Below are 24,052 nucleotides of genomic sequence, written 5' to 3'. Positions count from 1 at the left end.
AGTGTTTGTTAATCCAGTTAATGCGGGGAGTCCATGGGAGGGGGGCTGTATGAGATGATCTGTAGGGAACAATCTGAGCGCTGGAGATGGAGCGTGTGGGTGTACTTTACAGCGAACAGAGAGAGAGAGAGGAGAGAATTATCGGTCATTGAATTATATGCCTGAATCTTTAATGCGCTCACCCGCTTCCTTAGCCCTGCAGTGGTCTTCCACTTTATAGTCCGCACCCCAGCACTTGTTCTACCTTTATATTCCCTATGTATCTTTAATTGCACATGGATGCATATTCCTTAATGGAGCATTCTTAAGCCATTACACCTCTTGAGTTTAGAGCTGGTTTATTTGTATGCTCATTGCTGCTGCTTCTCAGCCAAAGAGGCAGTGCCATCTGGTGGATGATGGTTCAGCAATTGTTGTTTTTTTCCAAATCATATCTGTATTCCTAACCATATTCCTGTGGTCTCTGTGTCTCTTCATAGGTCAAACATCCCCTGTGAAGACTCTCAAGCCTGTGAGTAAAAGCATATCTTTTCCTATTTCCTCACTATTGTTTCCCCCCTTGGGGACTTCTCCCCCAAATTTAATTTCAAAGCTTTTTGTCCTTCAGCTTAACCAGTAAGCCCCTGTTGCATCGAATTAAATGATAGCCAAATAAATTTGAATATTGATTATGTTTCTGGGCGACTCCTTTTGTTTGCTCTAAAAAAACGCTCTTAATTACTTCCTTTCAGTATTCGTATTCTTAGGGCTATTGTCAGGGGATTGCAATGGTAATGAAGCATGGATGAGCCTCTTTAGATATGGCGGTATTATTAATACAACAGTTTTAGATAAAGAAGTTGCCCTTTCCGCCTGAAAGAACCCACAAGGAAATCTTTAGTTTTCCCATGGATTTTTAATTGCATTAAAATCTCATTGCTCAGCCTTCATAACAATTGTAGGAAAACATAAGTGGGATTGAAGTGACCTTTTGGTATTCTATCACCATCAGATGCTCAGCCACTTATCACGCACAGTCTGGGATAATGAGCTGTTGAAACTATCAATAAAAAGTGTGATGTCCTTTATTGCTGGATACCAAAGGGTGTGTTATCTAATGAACTTCTAAAATGAACGTGTCCAAAAATAACAATGCTTAAAGCATCATGTGGCGTTGATTGTTTTTACTTTTCAGAGGCAGGAAATGACGGCCAGTACGGAGACTCTGGACTGCATCTCAGACTCAGCCCCCCAGGCGCTGCCTTACCACTCCAACACAAGCACCCTGCGCTCCATTGACTCCCCCAAACGAGAGGCCACAGAGATGTACCTGAAGTCCAAAGCCCTGCTGGAGAGCAGACGTAAGTGAAGACAAACACAGCATTATTTGTTCTCAGACTATTTTTTTAAAAACATTTTGTCCAGTTCAATTTGAAACTGTAATACCTCTGTCCACAGAGCCTTACACCAAAGACATCGACGTTTTTCTCAAGAGAGACATTGAAACCGGCTTTGGCTTCCGTGTTCTGGGAGGAGAAGGTCCACAACAGCCAGTAAGTATATATGACATATACATATGTTTCTATTAACAATTTTGATTTCTAATATGGATAGATTACTGTATTGCTTTGTAGTATAGAAAGAGGGGAGGCAGATGTAAAATTATAAAACAAAAAGCTAGCTTTATTAAATGAAAGCTCATACAAAAAACTAAACACTGAAGGAGCAGGCAAGTTGAAATAAAGGAAACTAGCAAAAACAAATCAAGGATCAAACTGGGAAGACTTGGAGAACACAGGAGGGCAGAGGAGGAAATCCAGAATATGACGTAGACAGAAAACCAGGAAGTACAACTGACTGAACCACACCAGGGAAACATAGATGACCAATTGACAAAGAAGATACTAGGTAAGAAAGGCATATGCTGTATACACACAGCGCGTAGCACAAAGACACAACTCAGCTGGGGAGGGCATGAGAAACACAGGGGGTTGCAGGTGAATAGAATTAGACAATCCAACAAGCGGGAAAACACAGAGACAGGAAGTAAAACAGGAAACAAAAGGATCAGCAGGATCATGACACCTTAGTATCGGACTATAATGACATAGTTCACCATTGGCTTTGGTAAACCCTAGCAATCAACCTATGATCCTTTTCTGGGATGTATTACGGTAACAGCTGGGCTGTGTCAGTATGGAAACGAAGAATATTGGGAGTAACTACTTTTCTTGTGGAGTTGCATCTGTGTTAATAAACCAAACACACATTGTGTAGTCAAAGATAGCAGTTGTTTGTCTCTACTTTTTCAAAACTTCTACACCTTAATGATTATTAAATAATATTTTTCCTCAAAGGGTAGTTTTTTTTATCATACTAACCCTCCATCAGAATGTCTTTCCCCAGGTGTATATTGGGGCCATTGTGCCCAACGGAGCTGCAGAGAAGGATGGTCGCCTGAGAGCGGGAGACGAACTCATTGGAATCGATGGTGTGATGGTGAAAGGTCGTTCGCACAAGCAGGTGCTGGATCTGATGACCAACGCTGCCCGTAACGGTCAAGTTATGTTGACTATACGCAGGAAGGTCATCTACAGAGGTGGGTAACAAGTAGAACAACACCTGACACATTAAGAAATCTCCCACTGTTATATTTAGATCATGATAAATGTGTTGCTATAAACATCGGACGTCCTGAAAAAAAATCCTCTGGCTCACAAGATGTGATGCATTTGTATATTCTGACAGTGCCAACATTGTTCAGTGGTTAAAATAAAGATGTATGTTCTAAAAAAAGATCATTATTCAAAGTTGTCTTAAGCAGGAAGTGGGTATAGCTGGCTAAAGACAAGAGCACAACTTAATAAATCCAGTGAAGATGTTTGAGTTCTGGTCCTGCTGTTTGTTTTATCTAAAGTAATATCAGAGCTTTCATTTTAGATTCAATATGGTCTTTGGTAGCCATTGGCAACCAGCTTCAACATCCACTCTCTGTAAATTATACCACCCCACTTACAAGACACCACTTTTATTTGCATATTTATTGTACATGAACACACACAAATTCCAGTCAGTTCTATAAAAACCCTCAGGAATGCAAAGGGATACGGAGTTGCACCAAACACAAATAACATCTGTATCTTTGTATTTCAGATGAGGACGAGGCTCAGGAAATGGCTCCGGTGCTGGTGAACGGTTCTCCCAAACTACCTCACCTGCCAATGCCCTGCGATCTGGACCACGAGTCTTTTGACATCACACTCCACCGCAAAGACTCTGAGGGCTTTGGCTTCGTCATCCTCACCTCCAAGAGTAAACCGCCCCATGGAGGTGAGTGTGAAGTTTTTTAAATCATGCATCAATACTCTAGGACTTTCCTCATTTAAGTGCTATGCTTATATTCAATGTAAATCTAGAGATATAGATGCTAAGAGCAGTTTAAAAGCTGTTGGTCCCTCAGAAAAATACTACCAATGCAAATAGGACAAGCCAACAAAACCTTCAATTCCAAAAATAAAATAATAAAGTCCAGCCGATTTAAAGACATAAAAAGAAAAAAACATGTCTGGTTTTCTGGTGTTATTGCACGATATAACATATATTATTGTTTGTGGCAGATGAGTATAACATATACAATAAAATGTGGATTTGGAAAATGTAAAGCATCACTAAGGTAGGAGGTTTTCTACAATTGATATAAGCTGCTGTATATTTAATGGTAGTGCCTAATGCACAGAACAAACCATGATTCGTCTGCCATAGGTGATACATATGATGTAAAAAACTTGTACACCAAGTCAATCGGGTCTTGAGATAAATAATAGAACAAACAAAATGATCTTGATTGTCTTTGCTTTAATATATAATTCAGATTAGATCTTGTTCCAGCTGACATAGACATGGCTATGCAATATTATTTAAAGTAACTTAACCTTCACTTCAAAGAGTCCATCCCACATCATACAGAATCACATATAACCACATGTGTCTTGGTCTAGGAAAAACATTTTCTATGTATAGCTACCCCTTAGCCCAAAAGCTCTTTTTTGGAGTCAGGAATATCTAAAATATCCTCGCAACACGCAGAGCCTCCTCACAAAGCCAAGTGTGACGGACTCGGAGGACTTTCAAAATACCAAATATGTTACAATGAACAAAAAATGAAATACATACTTACATATTTTTCCATGACAAACACTCTCACTCTTTGATCAATTCAAGACCTCAAACTGATTTGCTTTGACAAAAGAATCTACTATTATATTGGTTTTCTAGACACATTTCCTATTTTCACAATATCTGCTAGGTTGTAATTTGTCTTCATATTTACAATTTCAGTCATTCCACACAAAATCGGCCGAATCATTGATGGCAGTCCCACCGATCGCTGCGGCCTGCTGCACGTCGGAGATCGTATCTCGGCGGTCAACGGGCGCTCCATCATCGAGCTCTCTCACAATGACATTGTGCTGCTCATCAAGGAGGCCGGCAACGTGGTCACCCTCACTGTGGTTCCTGAGGATGGTGGGTATCTCTCTGTGCACATGCAGGATCATGTTATTATTGTGATCAATTTGGTTCAATTCCATTATTTTTAAACGGGGAAAATTTGTTTTGTAGCCATGTAGTCAAAGCTATTAACTTTGTAAGAGCAAATTAATATTTAAATTTCAGTGTTACAGATTTAGTTCTAATGGAGGTATTCAAACCCCTATTCTTCTGAAAATATTTGATTAATGAAAATGAAACCAATTCAATCTTGGTAATTCAATCAATCGTTTCTTTGTTAATGTAATGCTAACACATTAAGTAAGACATCTTTGTCTAATAATAAGGCTTTTATTTTGAAGGCCGCATATTCTTGCTGTTGAACATATTTTAAAGATTGTATCTTCATCTTAAAATGAGAATTAGAAAAAGGAATAGAAGTATTTAATTTCCGTCTGATTTATTTAATTTGAAAATGTTTGTGTTTTTTTAGAATACAAGGGCCCTCCCTCTGGAGCCAGTTCAGCTAAGCAGAGTCCAGCTCTTCAGCACAGAACCCTGGGTCAAAGGTCAGCTCTACAGGATGAACGGTAAAATTTCACTCAAAATAAAGACATATAAAGAAAAGAGAAATACAAGGCTTTCAGTTTCTGGGAATAAAATGCCTTTGAAACTCTCCAAACATTTCTTGCATAACCCAACCCTAATAATGATGCTCTAACTACAATAACCCCCTTGTGCATAGCTCTCCCAGGAATGAAGCTTGTCTCGTGTTTCTCTGTTCATTTTTGAACTCCCACCATCTCTGCTTAAAATTCCAAAATGTGCCCAAGTGACCAAAATACACCTTCACAAAATATTTTGAAATGCATATTTTTCTTTCCATATAGTAATGGCCAACTCCTTCTTCCTCTCACTTTCTGCTCTAGCCCCAACTTTTGTCTTGAGGATGTTATGAAAAAAAGCACAACAATAAACTCAACAAAAACCTCCCATAAGATTAAAAGTAAATCCCTTTATGTTTATGGTTTCCGTAAAATGTATAGAATAATATAGCTAGCTCTCCTTGCAAACAATTAAACACCCTCTGTAATTACACTCAACATGAAATAATATGAGGAAGAGGGAGGAATGCCCTCAGAGCAAACAACCAGAGAATATTCTTCTCAAAAAATGTGTCTGATACAATATTGAGTACACTATAGAACATAAACACAACAATTCAGTTTTGAAAAAAGCTGCCCTCTGCTATTCAAAGGGGCCCTATTATGCGTCTGGGGGTTTTCTATTTCCTGTAGTCTGTTCTATAGGTTTAGTTTTTCATAGCAGTCCAAAACATTGTGGGTGATGGGCTACAATTGACCAATCACAGCAGAGCCAGGCAGCTAACCAATCAGAGCAAATTGAGCTGTTGTGTCAGACAAAGGGGGAAAAGAGGTGCTGCAGCAGAAGCAGTATGAGAAAAATAAAGACCTTTCTGAACATTAAAGGTCACAGTAGAGCCACAAAACAAAAATATCATAGTAGGACCCCTTTTAAAGCGAAAGTATGTTTCTTAAATGCTTAATCTTCAGGACCTTCAGTATGAGAAAAATTAAGAGCTTTTTGACCATTAAAGCATGAATCATGTTCCAGAAGAGGCACATAATACAATGCGAACCTGAAGATCTGCATAATAGCTGTTTGCGGCCTTTAGCTAGACTTGTACTGCATGTGTTACTGAAGAAAAACATCTGCTGTTTGTTTTTTAGTTATAATCTGGACCTGGAAGAGAAAAGGGAGGCTGTTAACTGGACTGACCAAAAAACTCTTCCATTGAGTGAGCAGGGAACGCTGTGTGTGACTGGACCTAATCAGGTACAAATATCTCTCCTATTCCTTTAAATATATGTTTGCTTTTTAAATATCTGAAGGTTGTGCTGCTTAAGGCAAACCTTTTTAAATAACAGGCATCCAAGCTCCAGCACTTTTGACCAAGACGTAAAATAAATATTTCCGTTTATATTTTGCTTACAATAAAACATGATGTTCTCAACACATACTGGTAAGCTCTCACCTACTTTTTGTTTCTAGATCTTTTAATATTGTTTCCACCAATGACACAATTGCCATTGCTTTTATTATTTAGAACTTTCATACTTTCTATTCCTGTGTTCGCATTCAATGAATCTCAAACTATTTTTAGTAGTACAAACTCTTATCTATTTATTCAGGCTTAAAGCCTGAACATTTTTATATATTCTGGGTATTAAAGAGTGCCTGACATCGCAGCTCAAGTAGAGAGCTGCTGTTATTATCTAAAAATGATATTGAATTTGGTCTCATACCCAGAATTTGTACTCTTGATACATAATGTTAGTTCCCAGTGTATGCCCATGCTCAAGATGTAGCATTGGAAGAAACCCATTTGCACTGTGAGCCAGAAGTAGCAGGAGTTCCCAGAAGTTACCACTTAGACTCTCTTGGAAACCGAGGCCAGAGATTTCCGGATTAAAGCAGTTCTTTGACATGCTCCCAATCTCACAATTTTTCACCACTAACAAGAAGACTACACATTATCGAGTCTTTTCTTTCTCACAATATTTTTAATTTAATAGCTTTGAGCAAGAAGCAGGCACTTTAAAGTTATGCTTTACATAATTTTGTTAAAATGACTGCTCGACATGGACTTATTTAGCAGTTACAATCACCATGGCAGACCGTAGTTGCAACTGCAGAAACATAGTACTTATTCACACTTACATAACCTTAGAAAGCTTACAATATGCCACATATTTCATACATTAAGGGGCATTATTCAGTTTTGTATTTCTTTATATTGCCTTCTGTTGTTATAGTTTAATATGGTGTTACTTTCCGATCAATATAAACACGGAATAAAGCCATTCAGAGAAGAGTGAATCATTAATGACATCTCAAATCAATGGAACATTTACTGAGATTGATGAGTCATCACTGATTTCACAGTTTGGGCTGTTAAGATATAGAAAAACAAAAAAGGGCAATAATTAAACACGAATGTGTTGCAATGACATCTTCGATCTAAAGAAACTGTACCCTGAACTTGTTTTATCATAGGAATTGTTCCTTAAGCCCAGCATGTATATGTGTTTTCATGCAAATATTTGTGTGTGAATGTTGTTGCTTGTCCATATTTGTCTGTATGTGAGTGTATTGAGGATTTGTGTTGTGTTTAATGGTGCAGGGTTGTCTGACAGTAGAGTTAGAGAGGGGGCCAAGGGGCTTCGGCTTCAGCCTGCGAGGGGGAACAGAGTACAACATGGGCCTGTATATCCTGAGACTGGCTGAGGACGGAGCTGCTCAGCTGGATGGAAGGATCCATGTAAGTGCTTCTCATGTAATTAAAAATATAATTTTTACAGTTAACTAATGAATGTCCACATATTCAGTGTTGAATGGGGAAAACAAAATATTGCTAATTATGCTATTTTTAGACGTTTCACAGTGGTAGGGCTGACAGCATAGAAATTGCCCTCAGGGTTGAGCTTCAAGAAAGGCCATGGGTTCATAGTTTTCTAGGTCATTATCTCTCAGAGTTAATGAATCTGCTTAGAGTATTTAATTTAAATTTGCATATTAGATTATGAGACATCTTGTGTGAATAGTTGAGCAAGGGGAAAGCACATACAATGTTATAAAATGTAAAGGTCAGACGGTCATAAAACTATTAAGATTCATTCTTTCTGGACAATGAATATTCACACCAAATGTCATGGAACTTTGGCCGGTAATGTTAAGATGTCATGCTCTGGGATAAAGTTTTCGGCAGACAGACAAAATAATCGACAGACAGGTATCACCATCCGCAGAGACCTTAGTAACCGGAGGCAAAGAAACAACACTAAATAAAAGTGAATATGTTCCTTGGGAGCTCATTTTGTTACATTTCATATTGTTATACAGTTCACTGTGCTATTATACTGAGCATTACATGGATGAAATCAAATTTTGCACATTTACTAGTTTATAAAGGAGAGCGGTAAAACAAATATTAGTTCTGTTGCCGTGCGCTGAATGCACCAGGGATAAAACTAATGAAAAGAGTTAGAGAGAGAGAGAGAGAATTGACTGAAAACCAGCTCATCATTCTCCACTGAAACCAAAGCATTGTTATAGCACCACATGTTTTGAAACTCCCCAACATTTTCTGTCAGACGAAAATAATTGGAATCAGTTTTGACCCTTGCTCTCACCATGCATTTAAAAATCAGCACAGCATCACAGGCCATCGAGTCCCCAACTTTATTTCTCCTGCTGAGGAAGATGGCCATTTTGGCCTGGCCCAACAAAAAAATTCAGGAGCTGACACTTCACCTTTTGTCTCTGGGTGTACCTGTAACCAAGGATAAACACTTTGGGGAAAAAACCTCACCAAACAAAACAAACATCTGGGTCAGTAACTGAAAGAGACAAAGGAGTCGATCACATCCTGAGAAACAGTGGTAGATGGTTTCCCTTTGGTCACAGAACGGACAGGTGTCAGAAACAGCTGGGTTGATCACTGAAACAAAGGCATTGACAGCAACTGCGCCGTGCAGAATCCTCCACTGTAGATCCCCCAGCCTCTTTGTCAGCGGGGGCTTGTAAAGCGCTCTCCACTCAGGCCTCTGAGTCTCAGTCAGGGCCAGGTGGGCTCTCCACCGGGTGTCCACTCGGCCCTGCAGTCTGCTCTGGTTTAGCACTTTTGTCATAAAATAATACATCCTTTTGTTGGACATGGTGTTAAACTTAAAATCAGTGACATTATTTAACCTTAACAGAAAACTATCACATGTGACGTCAGGAACACAAAGTATCTCTGGAAAAGAGTCATTTTCGTTTGGTTCAGTAAGTCTGTTACAGAAAGCAACAGCCAGTGCCAGTTCTGGGTCGCTGAGCTGCTGTTTCAAACCACTCAGCAGGAGGCCGGTCACTCGGACTGACCTGATGCCCAAACGTGCTGCCAGGCCCGCAGCATTGTCCAGGCGAGGGCCACACACCTCCGGCACATGTCCCAGTGTGAGGATCTTCTCTTCACAGAGTCTCTGCTGTAGAGAAGGCCCTTATCAACACAGAAAACGAGTCCCGTGGACCACCGGCTCTTTGAGGAGCCAGAATAAAGAGGCACAGTTCTCCGTTCTCTCTTTCCGGAAAAGCCCCCACACCTTGAAAAGTCCCTTGTAGAAGCATGAGAGGTTGTCCAAGTGTACTCCTTTAATGTCCATTAGGAGCAGCGACTCAGCCAGGCCCAGCCCTCCACAGCGCTCCAGTACAGCACGAGCCACGGGTCTCCATACCAGGTCAGCAGGTCCAGTCAGGAACCTCTGGACAAAACGGAGCCTGAACGCAGCCCCTCTGCTTGCCAGGTGAACCAGTCCATGTCCCCTTTCTTCCTTTGGCAGGAAAAGGACGCTCTGCGGGACCCAATGCATGCGGTCCCAGAAGAAATCCACCATTAGCGCCTGCACCCTGGACAGCAGGTTTACAGCCGGGTCTGAACATGCCAACCGGTGAGCCAGTATGGAGGACACAAGGTTATTCAAAATCAAAATACGCCCCTTAAAAGAAAGTTTTGGAAGGATCCACTTCCACTTCTTTAATCGGCCTTCCACCTTTTCCACGAGCCCGTCCCAGTTTTGTAAACAAAAGGTATCGTCACCGAGATAAACACCCAGGTACTTCAACCCTCCCCTCTTCCAAACAAGGCCCCCAGGTAAAACTAGACCATTAAAGTGGCCTGCCCCTACTGCTAAGGCCTCACTCTTCCCTCAGTTTACCCTAGCAGAAGACAACTTGCTAAACACACCTACAGTATCTGTTAAAGCATTGATATCCTGTTGAGTTTTTACAATCACCATTACATCGTCCGCATACGCAGACAATTTAAGAACGTGATCGCAGCCAGGAAAAGAAAAACCATGTAGTTTGGACCTTAGGTTGTGTAGGAGAGGCTCTATGGCCAGGGAGTACAGCATCCCAGACAAAGAGCAGCCCTGTCTGACTCCTCTCTCGGCTTTGAAAGGAGCACACAACCTCCCGTTAATCTTCAGTACACTCTCAATGTCCCTGTACAAGACCTGGATCTAGGCTATCAGACCAGAGCTGAACCCAAAAGCCTCCAGCGTCTGCCACAAGTACTGGTGCTCAACTCGGTCAAAAGCCTTTTCTTGGTCCAGAGAAATCAGACCAAGCTCACAGCCCAATGAACCGGAGAGGTCCAAAACATCTCGAATCAGAGTAACGTTGTCAGTTATCAACCTGCTGGGTACACAGTATGTCTGGTCTACATGAATGACATGCTCCATCACTTTCCTCAGCCTCGTCGCCAACACTTTGGAGAGCAGTTTGTAGTCGGTACAGAGAAGGGATACAGGACGCCAGTTCCCAAGCTCCTGCAGGTCTCCTTTCTTGGGGAGGAGAGTGAGCACCGCCCTCCTGCAGCTCAGAGGCAACCTCCCCTTACTGAGACTGTCCCTGAGGACATTCAGCAGGTCATCACCCATAACAGGCCAGAAAACCTTATAGAAGTCTGCAGGCAGGCCGTCTATGCCAGGAGCCTTCCCACTCTGCATGCTCTGCAGGGCCTCCTGCAGCTCCTGGGCAGAGAGCTCAGCTTCCAGGTCTGCGCTGTCCCCCCCAGGGACCTTAGGAAGGCCCTCAAAGAAAGACAGTGCCGCCTCTGGTTCTGCCTGGTAATCTGACCTGTAGAGCTCTTTATAAAACTTGACAGCACACTGCTGAATGTCGGCCGACTCCTGAAGCAGCTGCCCAGTGTCTGATCGCAGGGAGTGCATCAGCCTCCTCTGACCGTTCCTGCGCTCGAGACCGAAGAAAAAGTGAGAGGGAGCATCCATTTTCACGATGTTCTGAAACCGGGATCTGACCAGAGCACCCTGAGCAGAAAACCCCAGCAGGTCGGACAGAGCTGCATTTCTACTTTTGAAAACCTCAACATGTTCTCGCTCTCCTGTGGAGTCTGCCAATCCCTGCAGCTCCACCACTCTCCAGAGCCCTCAGAGATCTAGCCATTTTCTTGGTGACATTGAGAGTGTACTGCAGGCAAAGCTGTTTGATTTGGACTTTCCCCACATCCCACCACTGCTGAAGACTACTGTACTCACTCTTACAATTACGGTAGTTTTGCCAAAAAAATGTGAAGACTGTTTTAAAATGATTATCAGCCAACAGAGAAACATTGAAGTGCCAATACGCACTATTGCACTTCACATAATTAATAAAAACTGAAACCTGAACAAGGGAATGGTCAGAGAACCCAACAGGACTGATGGAGCAGCTCCTGCTTGTATTAATGTGGTGGTTAAAACAGTACACTCGGTCCAGTCTGGCTAGAGACAACAGATTGTCCCTACAGTGCACCCAGGTGTACTGCCGCTGGCCCGGGTAAAGATGCCTCCAAATGTCACACAGCTCGAAAGATTCTGTGATCCTCATTAAAGCACTCCTAGGGGCAGCATGCGGTTCCCAGTGGTTCCTGTCCAGCACAGGGTTTTCTGTGCAGTTAAAGTCACCCCCCAGGAACAGATACTCCTCACTACTGCAGGTGCTAAGGGCATGCTTCAACTGCTCAAAAAAAAAAGCCTTTCAGAGCCCACACTGGGAGCATAAATATTAATAAAACATATTTTAACCTTCTCGAAAACAGCATTTAATTTCAACAAGTGACCTGGAATGACGTCCTCAACAGTGCAGGAAAAGGGTGTGAAACCTCTGGCAAAGAGAATAGCAACCCCTCCACTATTGCTGCACTTATGGCTGAAGAAGCCCTCCCCACTCCATGCCCTCCTCCAGTCACTCTCATTGTCAGCAGTGCTGTGAGTCTCCTGGAGAAACGTCACATTCAGGTTCTTACTCTCTATTAAAGAAAACAAAGATGCTCTCTTGGCATCCCCTCAAGCACCGTTAATATTCAGAGAGCCAAGCTTTAGGTCACCCATAATGAAAGTATAGCTGCATCCTAACCAAGTCAAAACGATAACTGAAGGAAAGGAAAGGAGAGAAAAGACAAACAAGATGTACTTAATCATGACTTACAGCAGTTTCTTCTCGTATCTTCAACAGTATTTTCCTCAGCCTGTAGATCTCCTGTTCGCTAAAAGTAAGCTGCCCAAGGCCTCCTGTGCACCGCATGAGAGCCCTAGCAGAGTCATGAAACATCAGCTGATCAACAAAAAAATCCTGCACCCTTACCGCCTTCCTCCCTTTAGTATCCTTCAGGAAGCCTCTGATCCTCTGGAAGGAATACTCCTCACCCCTGTCTACCTGCATACTTTCACTGAAAGCCTCCCTGTCACTGTCACTGTCCTCCGAGTCATCTGAGAGTCCCTCTGGCTGAGAGGAACACAGCGACTCTGTCTTCAACACCTTTTTTGTTTGGGCCACGTTGTTGTTGCACATCTCTGCACTTTTTCTTTCAAAATTTGGTGACGTGATGCACAAAGTTATAGACAATCACCCAGTGAAAGAAACAAATGTTTAAAAGGGTTTGAAATCTTACGAAGCGGATAATCACCACTCTCCGCTATACTCACCGATACACTCACGATCCACTCAGAGAGAGAGAGAGAGAGAGATCTTTAGGCCTCTATTTTATGATTTGATTGCATTTTGTTCATGTTTATTATAATAGATTTTTATCTTGTTTTTTTTCAATCCTAATTTATCGTTGTGTCTCTGTCTTTTTCTGCCGTCTCACCGAGGAAACGTATGATCATATGGTTAATGTGATGATATAGCATAGGAAATTATTCCTAATTTTGTGTGTGTTTAAGTACGAATGTCTAGAAACGTGTCTATCTAAACGTGTCTATCTAAACGTGTACCCTGGTTACAATAAGGCAAAATAAAAATGTTAGTTAGGTTTAGAGTAAGAATGTGGCTTGTGGCTAAGTCACACAGGCAGTTACAAAAAAAAATCTGATTACTGTTACGTTTCTAAAAAATTGGGGTTCACAATATCACATTATATTTTAAAATAAAGATCAAACTATTACTGGTAGGTGTACTGCCTGAACTTTTCTGTTGGTTTTCATTTAGACAATATAAATATAAACTTTTTAAATGAAATAACATTTTTGATATGAAATATCCTTCACGAAGATTACATTTTTCTGTTGTCTTGAATTATACACTTACATAAAAAGCCTCTTTTCTTTTGTATTTATATGCATTGTATTTGATATTGAGGTAATTAGAAAGTATCAAAAAATAATCAGGTTACATTACATTCATATTGTGATACTTAGATCAAGTAACTATTAATGCTAATGGAAGACTGTAACTATAAACTGAATAAACTGTTAAAGTAATGCCCAAAAACCTCAAGACGCATGACATTTAAGTCAGTGTTTGGGTTAAATTAACTACAGCTGTTGCGTTACTGAAGTACAGGAGTTATGTGAACATAGTACAACAACAGTGGTCTTCTGGGTGAGTGTCTGAGTGTTTTGTCTTACTATTTGTAATTCCTTGGTCACAAATACAAGATTTTCTGGGATATACAAGCTGTGAGGTTCTCTCATAAGAACCGTGTATGAGAGAGCCTGATGTATGACGTTGACCATTTCCAGGAAAGTTCACACTTTGACACACCCTGTACTTTTTTTCTGTCAGTGAGAGAGGTTCAGCAAAATTAAAATTCCCCCATCCATCCATCCATCCATCCATCCATCCATCCATCCATTTTCTCCCGCTTTTCCGTCAGGGTCGAGGAGGTAACAGCTCCAGCAGAGAGCCCCAAACTTTCCTTTCCCTGGCCACATCAACCAGCTCTGGCTGGGGGATTCCAAGACGCTCCCAGGCCAGCAAAGAGATATAATCCTTCCACCTGGTCCTAGGTCTACCCCTCGGTCTCTTCTAAGCTGGACGTGCCTGTAACACCTCCCTAGGGAGGCGCCCAGGTGGCATCCTCACAAGGTGCCCGAACCACCTCAACTGGCTCCTTTCAACGCGAAGGAGCAGCGGTTCTACTCCGAGTCCCTCCCGGATGACTGAACTTCTCACCTTATCCCTAAGGGAGATGCCAGCCACCCTGCGGAGAAATTTCATTTCGGCCGCTTGTATTCGCGATCTCGTTCTTTCGGTCATGACCCATCCTTCATGACCATAGGTGAGGGTAGGAACGAAGATGGCCCGGTAGACAGAGAGCTTTGCCTTCTGGCTCAGCTCTCTTTTCGTCACAACGGTACGGTAAAGCGACTGCAGTACCGCTCCCGCTGCTCCGATTCTCCGGCCCATCTCACGCTCCATGTTCCCTCACTCGAAAACAAGACCCCGAGATACTTGAACTCCTTCACTTGGGGTAAGGGCTTCATTCCCTACCTGGAGTGGACAGTCCATCGGTTTCCTATTGAGAACCATGGCCTCAGATTTGGAGGTGCTGATCCTCATCCCAGCCGCTTCACACTCGGCCGCGAACCAATCCAGTGAGTGCTGAAGGTCACAGACCGATGAAGCCATTAGGACCACATCATCTGCAAAAAGCAGTGGCGCAATCCTTATCCCACCGAACTGCAGACCCCCTCCCCCACGACTACGCCTCGAAATCCTGTCCATGAATATCACAAACAGGATTGGTGACATAGCGCAGCCCTGGCGGAGGCCAACCCTCACCGGAAATCGGTCCGACGTGCTACCGAGGACCCGGACACAGCTCTCGCTTTGAGAGTACAGAGATTGGATGGCCCTGAGTAGAGACCCCCTCGCCCCATACTCCCGCAGTACCTCCCACAGTATCTCCCTGGGAACCCGGTCATACGCCTTCTCCAAATCCACAAAGCACATGTAGACCGGATGTGCGTACTCCCAGGCCCCCTCCAGGATCCTTGAGAGAGTGAAAAGCTGGTCCGTCGTTCCACGACCAGGACGAAAACCGCATTGTTCCTCTTCAATCTGAGGTTCGACAATCGGCCGGACCCTCCTTTCCAGCACCTTAGAGTAAACTTTCCCGGGGAGGCTGAGTAATGTGATGCCCCCATGGCGGTGAAATAATCCCTCTGGTATTGTCAGGATGTGAGGGGAGATTGTGATGATGAGCAAGATAGCGCCGAGGATGGCTGCCGTGTCTCGAGCTCCTCAACAACTCCACATCTTAGTGTTTTTATTGTTTTACTTTGTTGGTTGTTTTTAACTTTTTTTGCAACATGCAAACCGCCCAAGCGAGCCCTATCATTCAATATGATAGAGAACAACCTTTACACATCCGGTCGCTGGTGGACAGCAATAATCCACCACGACCTGCAAACAATGGAGAGTCTCTGTGTTTACCTGAAGAAAGTCCTGCCGAAATACTATCAGCACGTCAGCTGCCCCACGTGCGGTGGAACACTGTCATTTGCTCCATCAGCAAATGCATCGATGACGTCGTGCCGCGGATTACTGTACGGACATTCCCAAATGAGAAGCCCTGGATAAACGGCGAGGTCCGAGCTAAACTTAAAGCATGGGCCATCGCGCACAGCGGTGGTGACTTGTATGAGTACAGGAATTCCAGGTATGCACTCCGGAGAGCTATTAGCAGTGCGAATAGACAATACAGGGACAAGGTGGAGTCTAACTGCAAGGGCTCCAACGCTAGAGGCATGTGGTCTGGACTAAAAACAATAACAGACTACAAAAGGACAACGAGTGGTGCTGAGGAAGTGTCTGCATCTCTCCCAGATGAACTGAACACATTTTATGCACGCTTTGAGAGGCTCCCGGCTGTGGAGGCACAGAAGGCCCTGGATCCCTGCTCACTAACCAGTGCAGATGTGTGTAGATCTCTGAAAAGGATCAACACACACAGGGCTCCTGGACCTGATGGCATTTTCAATAGGTCACTGCTCCAGTCTGTAGTCCCCACATGTTTTAAAGAGTCCATCGTTGTCCCTGCCCCAAAAGGACAAAACCCATCTGCCTCAATGACTACCGCCCAGTTGCACTCACCTCCATCATCATGAAGTGCTTTGAGCGGTTAGTCAAAACTTGTATCACCTCCTCCCTCCCTGACTTACTGGACCCCCTGCAGTTTGCCTACAGGGCAAACAGGTCCACGGATGCAATCTCCCTCCCCCTCCACACTGCCCTCTCCCACCTGGACCAGAGGAACACTTGTGTGAGAATGCTGTTCATTGACTACAGTTCAGCATTCAACACCATTGTGCCCTCCAAGCTCATCATTAAGCTCAGGGACCTCGGGCTCAACAGCGCCCTCTGTGACTGGATCCTGAGCTTCCTGACGGGCAGTGCGGATGGTGAACATCACATCCTCCACCTTGACCCTCAGGGTTGTGTGCTCAGCCCTCTCCTCTACTCCCTGTTCATGCACAACTGCGTGGCCACACACAGTTCCAACATCATCATCAAGTTTGCTGACAACACGACCGTCATCGGCCTGATCACAGACGGCGAAGAGACGGCGTACAGAGAGGAGGTCAGAGCCCTGACACCTTGGTGCCAGGACAACAACCTCCATCTCAACGTCAGCAAAACAAAGGAGCTGATTTTGGATTACATGAGGAGGCAGAGAGAGGCACACACACCCATCACCATCGACGGGACTCCTGTGGAGAGAGTCAGCAGCTTCAGGTTCCTCGGGGTAAACATCAGTAAGGACCTGACATGGACACATCACACCAGGGTCATATCCAAGATGGCTCGACAGCGGCTCTTCTTCCTCCGCAGGCTGCGGAAGTTCAACATGGACTCCAGGATACTCTGCAACTTCTATAGGTGCACCATCGAGAGTATCCTGACTGGCTGCATCACCGCCTGGTATGGCAGTTGCACCGCCCTCAACCGTAAGACTCTACAGAGGGTGGTGAAAACTGCTCAGCACATCACCAGGACGGAGCTGCCATCCATGGAGGACCTCTACACCCAGCGGTGTAGGAAGAAGGCCGGTAGGATATTAAAGGACCCCAATCACCCCAGCAACAGTCTGTTCTGTCTGCTGCCGTCTGGCAGACGGTACCGCAGCATCCGGACCAAGACCACCAGACTCAGAGACAGTTTTATACCACAGGCTATAAGACTGCTGAACTCCTGAGCTCTGTGACTGTCTACTCACATCTTATTATAGTACACACATACATACATATATATATATATATATATATATATATATGTATGTGTGTACTATAGATAGATATATATATATATATATATATATATATATTATACACTGCCATACATATCTGTTTATACGTAATATATGCATCTGTCCATACTTCCTCATACAACAGTGTAAAGTATTTAAATACTTTCAATGTATTCCACATATGTATATATTTCACATCCTTAAATCTTTATTGTTGTTGTTGTTAATATTTTTCTCTCTTTTTGCACTATTTTATTATCTTATTTGCACCATGTATGTTGAGTTGTTGGAGGAGCATGGGATATAAGAGTTTCATCGCCAACATATACGTTGTATATGCTGTACATATGACCAATAAAACCTTGAAACCTTGCACTGAGGGAACAGATAAGAAGCTCCTGGCTGAAATTCTGCTCAGGCTTGCCAAGCTGTGATCTCTGTGCATAACTTTGCCTAGCCAAGGGTGGAGACAAATGTCAACACTGATTAGATCCTAACAGGATGACATTTTTACACGCTTTATCACAAGTCATTTTGTCTCCAATAATAGGCGATACCTCCGGGGAATTACAAGGCTGTGTGTGCGAGGTAGTGCAGTCGTCTTTCAACCAGAAGGTTGTGGGTTCGATACCAGCCCTAGCAGTCAACATGTCGATGTATCCTTGGGCAAGATACCTAACCCTGATATGCTCCCGATGGCATGGCCAACGGTGTATGAATGTGTGTGAAATGTAGTTACCTAGAGCAAAAAGTGTATTGCTCTGTAATGAATGGGGTGAATGACATGTAGTATGTAAAGTGCTTTGAGGGGTCGAAAAGACTGGATAAAGCGCTATATAAGTACAAGTCCATTTACCATTTACTTAGATATGTAGTGTGTTTTTGAAGGCATACCTCTTCTGTTTGTTTGAGTGAAAGTGTGACTGTATGCACAGCCGAGTAAACTAGGTTTCGATCAGATTTGTTTCTGTTTGGTAATTGCCTGTTCTATTTTACTGACAGGTTGGAGATGAGATAGTTGAGATTAACGGGGAGCCGGCACGCGGCATCTCCCACACCCGGGCTATTGAGCTGATCCAGGCTGGAGGAAGTAAAGTGGTGCTGCTGCTGAGACCTGGGGCAGGCCTGGCTCAGGATGGCAGTAAGTACTACACACACCATTAAATCAATGATGGTTATAGCATACAGAACAGAGACCAATTAACTTTTAGTTTACAAGTCAATACAGAGTGCTCTCGGCCTAGAATGTTGTTGCTACTTTATCTTTTTTGGCAACTTGAAGGATAGTATGGCAACTTTAGTGCTTAGTTGACTTGATACATTTACATATTTGATTTATACCTGGCATAAAATCCTTTATTTTCTCCAAGAAATATTGTCATTTTTTTCATTACACACCCCTATGGGCATAGCTTGGGAAATACGTTTATTTACTTTTTACAGAGAGCTACAAAAGAACATTGATATCATTGTATTACCTACTGTATATCTCAAATGTAAAGGGGCCATATTATGCTTCTTTAGTTTTTCCCTCTCCTGTAGTCTGTTATAGAATTTTTTTCCACGTAAAAGCTGCTTCCATGAGGGGTTTCTATCCCACACCCACCCCCCTGCCTGAAATGCCTCCATTGTAGTATTTTCTTTACTTCCACGACATAGTTACATAACTATGTACCACTTGCACTTCTATTGGCTAGCGCAAAAACACATTGTAAGTCATAGGCAGAGGGGCAGGACATTTTAAAACAGTTGACCAATCTCAACAGAGCCGGCCAGCTAAATACTCAGACTCAGCTCTGGTTTCAGACAGAGGGTGAAAAGAGGTGCTGCAGTACAGGCAGTATAAGAAAAATAAAACCCTTTTTGACCATTAAAGCATTGAAACATGTCACAGTAGAGGCACAAAATACAAAAATGGAACTGAAAATTAGCATAATAGGGCCCTTTTAAGACTAGAGCAAGTTGCCTATAGTCATAAAAACTAGCTTGCCTGGCTCTGTCCAAATGTAAAATGTTGCCCGTTAGATTAACACAATTAAACTAAGTTAACAACCAGGTCTACTAAATGTGTTACAGGGAAGGAAACAGTAGTTAAATACATGCTGAATGCATAAATCCTCCTAACGTTTAACTAATGATAATGACTTCATCCCCTTGTTTGTTGCCGGAGCCTATTTTTAGAAAACTGCCCGTACCGACTTAAACGTACTTTCTTTATTGACTTTTTAATTTATGCATTAAATCTCTAACCATTTGCTTTGTTTTGGCTCTTCTTCTCTTGCCCCTGATGCAGGTAGTACAGCTTCTTCTACTGTGTGCTACTATACTGAGCACCAACACTAACATCTTCACTGCTTTTACTGGCTGCTTCTCTTTTACCTTGGTAATTCTTGTCTATTTTCCTTCTGTTAACCTTTGAGCATTATCAGCTTTTCCTACCTTTGCTTGCTGAATAAAAGTATTTTGTGTGGAACTTCTAATGTTCCTGTGCCCATCTGTTGTCTTAATGTTAAATGTGTGCTTTTCTTCTCAGGTCAACATGATCAAAAAGTCATTTCACCTGCAAGCTATTCCGGAGAGGTGTTTTTATCAGACACATCACCCCTCTCCTCTCCATATCCCACTGGGGCTTCCAACTTTGTTTCCCCTCCCTTCTCCAGCAATCTGAAACATTCTTATAGCTGGAGCAGCATCTCCCCACAAGGCCACAAGCCCCGCAGCAGGGGTTTAGAGTCAGTGAATGAAAGTGGTGAGAGGTCAGAGAAAGAGGCAGACAGGCTCTCTCCCGCATCCTCTGAGCATATGAACTTCTACAAAAGGACCAGGCCCGCTAAGGACCCCAGAGATCTAAGCAGCCCAAAGAACACAGGGGAGACATTTCCTAAAGCCAAAGAGCAACATCACGGTCCCAAAAAGACTGAGAGTCAGGTGAAAGAAGAAACGCTGACTACCAAAAGGATGTCTCAGACAAAAACACGATCCACAAGCCCTAGAAAGGCTCCTCCAGCTGCACAGCAAGCGGCTTCAACAGTGCAGCGTGCGGAACATCCACAAGGCACCCAGATAATATTAAAAGGCTCTTCCAGCAGAGAGAGCTTGGATCATGAAAAGAAAAACAGCAAAGGGGGGACCATTGAAACCAGAAAATACTCACACAGAAAAGAGATGGAAGGGAGAGGAGAAAGAATCGAGCCTGGCCATGAGCAAGAAAGTTTCAAAAGAAGAGTGGGGGGAGAGTTTCAGCACCGCAGGAAGTCTCATAAAGTCAGAGAAGGCGAGAAAGGTACATGTAAAGACACAGGGCCAAGAGATGCTAATGGAAAATCCATGGAAGACAGGAATTCAAGTACAGGAACGGTCAACAAAAGAGAATCACTGTTGAATTTTAAAGATTTATGGAGTAGAAAAGGGTCTGTGGTTTCACCAAGAGAGGGAAAAGGAAGAGAAGACACATTTGCTTACTCCAAAGAAGTCAGCAGTAAGAAAGACTTTGTGGCCTCTATAAACAGTTCTCAAGGGACCCCGCAGAGCCCAAAGGGACCCATTAGCCCTGGCCCTTGGAAAGTGCCCAGCTCAGCCAGAATCCTCTCCAAAGCAGAGGTCCTTCAAGACCCTTTGTGATAAATATTGAATCACCCAGACTTGACAATATTTAACAGTACCCTCAGCGGATTGTTTTTCTGAGTTCTTCCATAAAACAGAGCAACATGTTGCCACTTTTATTACCTGCTGGTCCATGTTCCAGATTTGTCTTTGGACTCTTTTTTCTGGGAGTCCTGTGACATAACGTGTTGGCATGTAGCAACTTCCCCTCTGCCTTGTCCGCTGCTTCACCATGTTTGATGTGAGACTTAAGCATGTGCGGCATGCTTGGGGCCTCAGCAGACATTTTGAAATGTGAATATGTGCCAATCCTGGGAGCCTCCTGTGGTACCATGACTACCAACAGCGCTTCGCCCATTACAATGCAATGACCCATATGCAAAGAAAAGTAGATAGGCCCTAGCCTCTCACCTGTAGTATACACCAACTGTGACTGTCACCTCGGGTTTCATTTAGCTCTCAGCCTCATAGCGGGATATTTTGACTGTCTTTTTCTTAAATGTTTGCTCAACTGCATGCAGTCGGTCCTTCTATTTGTTTTACTGCACGTGTTCTGCACATCACTGAGGATGATTTTCTTGTTTATAGTTCTCATTTACCACACCAGGCACATTTCTAATACAACCCAGCAAGCAAACACTTTACCGGGGACTCAAGACTGTTCTACGATTGCAGACATGACTCTCCTCCTAACGAACAGTATCATTAAAAAGACCAGAAACTTGTGGTTTGAGATCTTGTTTACCATGTGTATGATAACCAACCAGTGTGTAATTTATTGAGATGATAGAATAGTCTGTGTATATGTAGCTGTAACCAAGCCATTCCACACCTTTGATATAGACTCCAGAGATTTGTCCCATGTTATTTGAACTTTCACCATCCCTCCGATGTATTTCAGTGCTAGGAATTACCATGGATCTCGTAGTTCTTGAAATGTATAGGTAACGTGCAAACCGCTGTACCAAATGTTCGCAATCGTTCAAACGTGTCTCATTGTGAAATATTATATCTACATATATATTTGAATGTGTCATGTTTTGCAGATTCTAACTTAAATATATATTGAATTCCATTGCACTGCATTTGCCCTTGTAGCATATCAGAATGACCATGAGTTGTGTCTAATTTGTGATGTTGACTTGCGACCAATGCCATTTTATTCTTATGGGTCTTATTATTATTATTATTATTATTATTATTATTATTATTATTATTATTATTATTTGATAAAGCTATTTCATTTTTCTGAAAAGATTCTCTCTTTAAGGCCAACATGTCAATTTATATTATAATGTGCAAGTTCTGATTCATGTCCCTGATGGTTTAAATTTGCCCACTGAGAAAAGAAAAATGAGGGTTTTTAATCTATGTATTTGTCAATCCTGCTGTATAATTATCTGACATGTCAGTTGAAGGATAATGGATAATGTGTTGGCTTACTGAGGTGTTGATGCTGCTGATATAAGAGGCATACACAGATCCCAACTTTCTACATGTTTAGAACATGTTGTTGAGCTGAGGAGGTAAACAATTGGTTCCAAACATGGGATCAATGAAAATGGGTAATAGTCGGATTTCACTGTAAAGTTACTCAGAAGAAAGGAGATATACTCTCAGCATAACTGCTTATAAGATAAAGACATATTAGGATGAGCTCAGGGAACACGGAAAAGTAGCAAATGTGTGATAAAGTCAATGTTGGGGAAATGATGGTTAAGGACTGTGAGTGACTGTGATAAGAGCCTGTAATTGTATAAGAGTTAGCTGTTGGGTTAAAAAATGACTTGAGGACACATATGAGCCAATCAGCGGTAGGTTTTTGTGCAATTGTAATAGTGGTTAGTTGAAATCCAACTAAGTGTCAGGTACAGGCAGGTCACTGGTTAGTCAGATAATGCCCTTTTTATTGTATGTCCCCTGCACTGTTCTCCTACCTGCTTTGACTTTCTTTTATTTCATCTCTGTATCATACTGTGGCCTTGCATCGCTTCATTAGAAAAACAATCCTTGTGGTATCTTCTACATTCTGTAGGAACAGTAGATGTAAATGTTTGTACATTGTACAGCACCTTTATAAATACTTGCTGAGTGCTCTTTCAAGGGGGAAAAAATAGAGGTATATTAAATCGCTCCATTATTTTTTTATGTATAAAAAAAAGAGAACATATTTAAACAATAATTGAAAAGGATAGACTATGACCTTGACATGGTGTTCCGTTCATGCACTGAAAAATAAAGTTTTACTGAAAACAACTTCTGGATTTCTCAAATGAATCAATTAACAAATACATAAAACATTTGCAAATAAAACCGTCTATTTTTTTCATGGTACACAGAATAACCATTTAGGTGTCACATGCTTCTTATGCACTTCCTACAACAAGCGGCCAGAGCTCCTGTTTCTATGGCAGATTTCAAGTTGTCATGATAGCCGACTGCTTTTCTCGACATAGCTCGGAGAAAGCTCCATGGCGAGAAGATGCTTTTTCCATTACAAGAGAAAGCTAAGAGTCATCATATGCCACGTATGCATGTTGTCCATTAAATATCAGTACTTCGAAAGCATGCTGGAACAATAGGGCCGTATTTGAAATGAGAACAGCAAAGAAGGCTGAACACATGAACGAAAGACGCATACTGAAATAGAAACAACTGGTGTAACTGCAAACCTTCAAAAGGACCCTATATTGCTGATTTTCAGGTTTTATTGTATTTTGTGACTCTGACATGTTTACATGCTTTAATGTTTAAAATGGTCTTTATTTTTCTCACACTCACTGTCTGCTTTTGAGGGTCTTTTCAACCTCTGTCTGAAACCAGAGCACAGTCTGCTCTGATTGGTTAGCTGGCAGGTTCTGTAGTGATTGGTCAACCTCTTGCAGA

The 24,052-nt window shown here is 42.5% G+C and overlaps 1 protein-coding gene across 3 annotated transcripts in view; it reads left to right on the top strand.

Moving 5' to 3' along the window:
* Nucleotides 1-23,422, top strand: part of LOC134882897 (membrane-associated guanylate kinase, WW and PDZ domain-containing protein 3-like) — a 135,943-nt gene extending 112,521 nt beyond the window's left edge. For 2 of the 3 annotated variants that reach the window (XM_063910908.1, XM_063910909.1), the window contains 11 exons: nucleotides 480-511; nucleotides 1,175-1,340; nucleotides 1,438-1,532; nucleotides 2,371-2,578; nucleotides 3,133-3,309; nucleotides 4,318-4,503; nucleotides 4,961-5,057; nucleotides 6,219-6,324; nucleotides 7,673-7,810; nucleotides 18,566-18,704; nucleotides 20,097-23,422. In XM_063910908.1, the coding sequence (XP_063766978.1) occupies nucleotides 480-511; nucleotides 1,175-1,340; nucleotides 1,438-1,532; nucleotides 2,371-2,578; nucleotides 3,133-3,309; nucleotides 4,318-4,503; nucleotides 4,961-5,057; nucleotides 6,219-6,324; nucleotides 7,673-7,810; nucleotides 18,566-18,704; nucleotides 20,097-21,184 (2,432 nt within the window). In that variant the 3' untranslated portion in view covers nucleotides 21,185-23,422. Of the gene's footprint in view, nucleotides 1-479; nucleotides 512-1,174; nucleotides 1,341-1,437; nucleotides 1,533-2,370; nucleotides 2,579-3,132; nucleotides 3,310-4,317; nucleotides 4,504-4,960; nucleotides 5,058-6,218; nucleotides 6,325-7,672; nucleotides 7,811-18,565; nucleotides 18,705-19,856; nucleotides 19,947-20,096 lie in introns of all 3 variants that reach the window. The other variant, XM_063910910.1, reaches the window with a different exon arrangement.
* The last annotated feature ends 630 nt before the right edge of the window (nucleotides 23,423-24,052 follow it).

Source organism: Eleginops maclovinus, chromosome 20 (genome assembly GCF_036324505.1).
Source record: "Eleginops maclovinus isolate JMC-PN-2008 ecotype Puerto Natales chromosome 20, JC_Emac_rtc_rv5, whole genome shotgun sequence".
Lineage (NCBI taxonomy): Eukaryota > Metazoa > Chordata > Actinopteri > Perciformes > Eleginopidae > Eleginops > Eleginops maclovinus.
The sequence above is the reverse complement of the archived record's forward strand: the minus strand, read 5'-3'. Positions and strand labels throughout refer to the sequence as shown.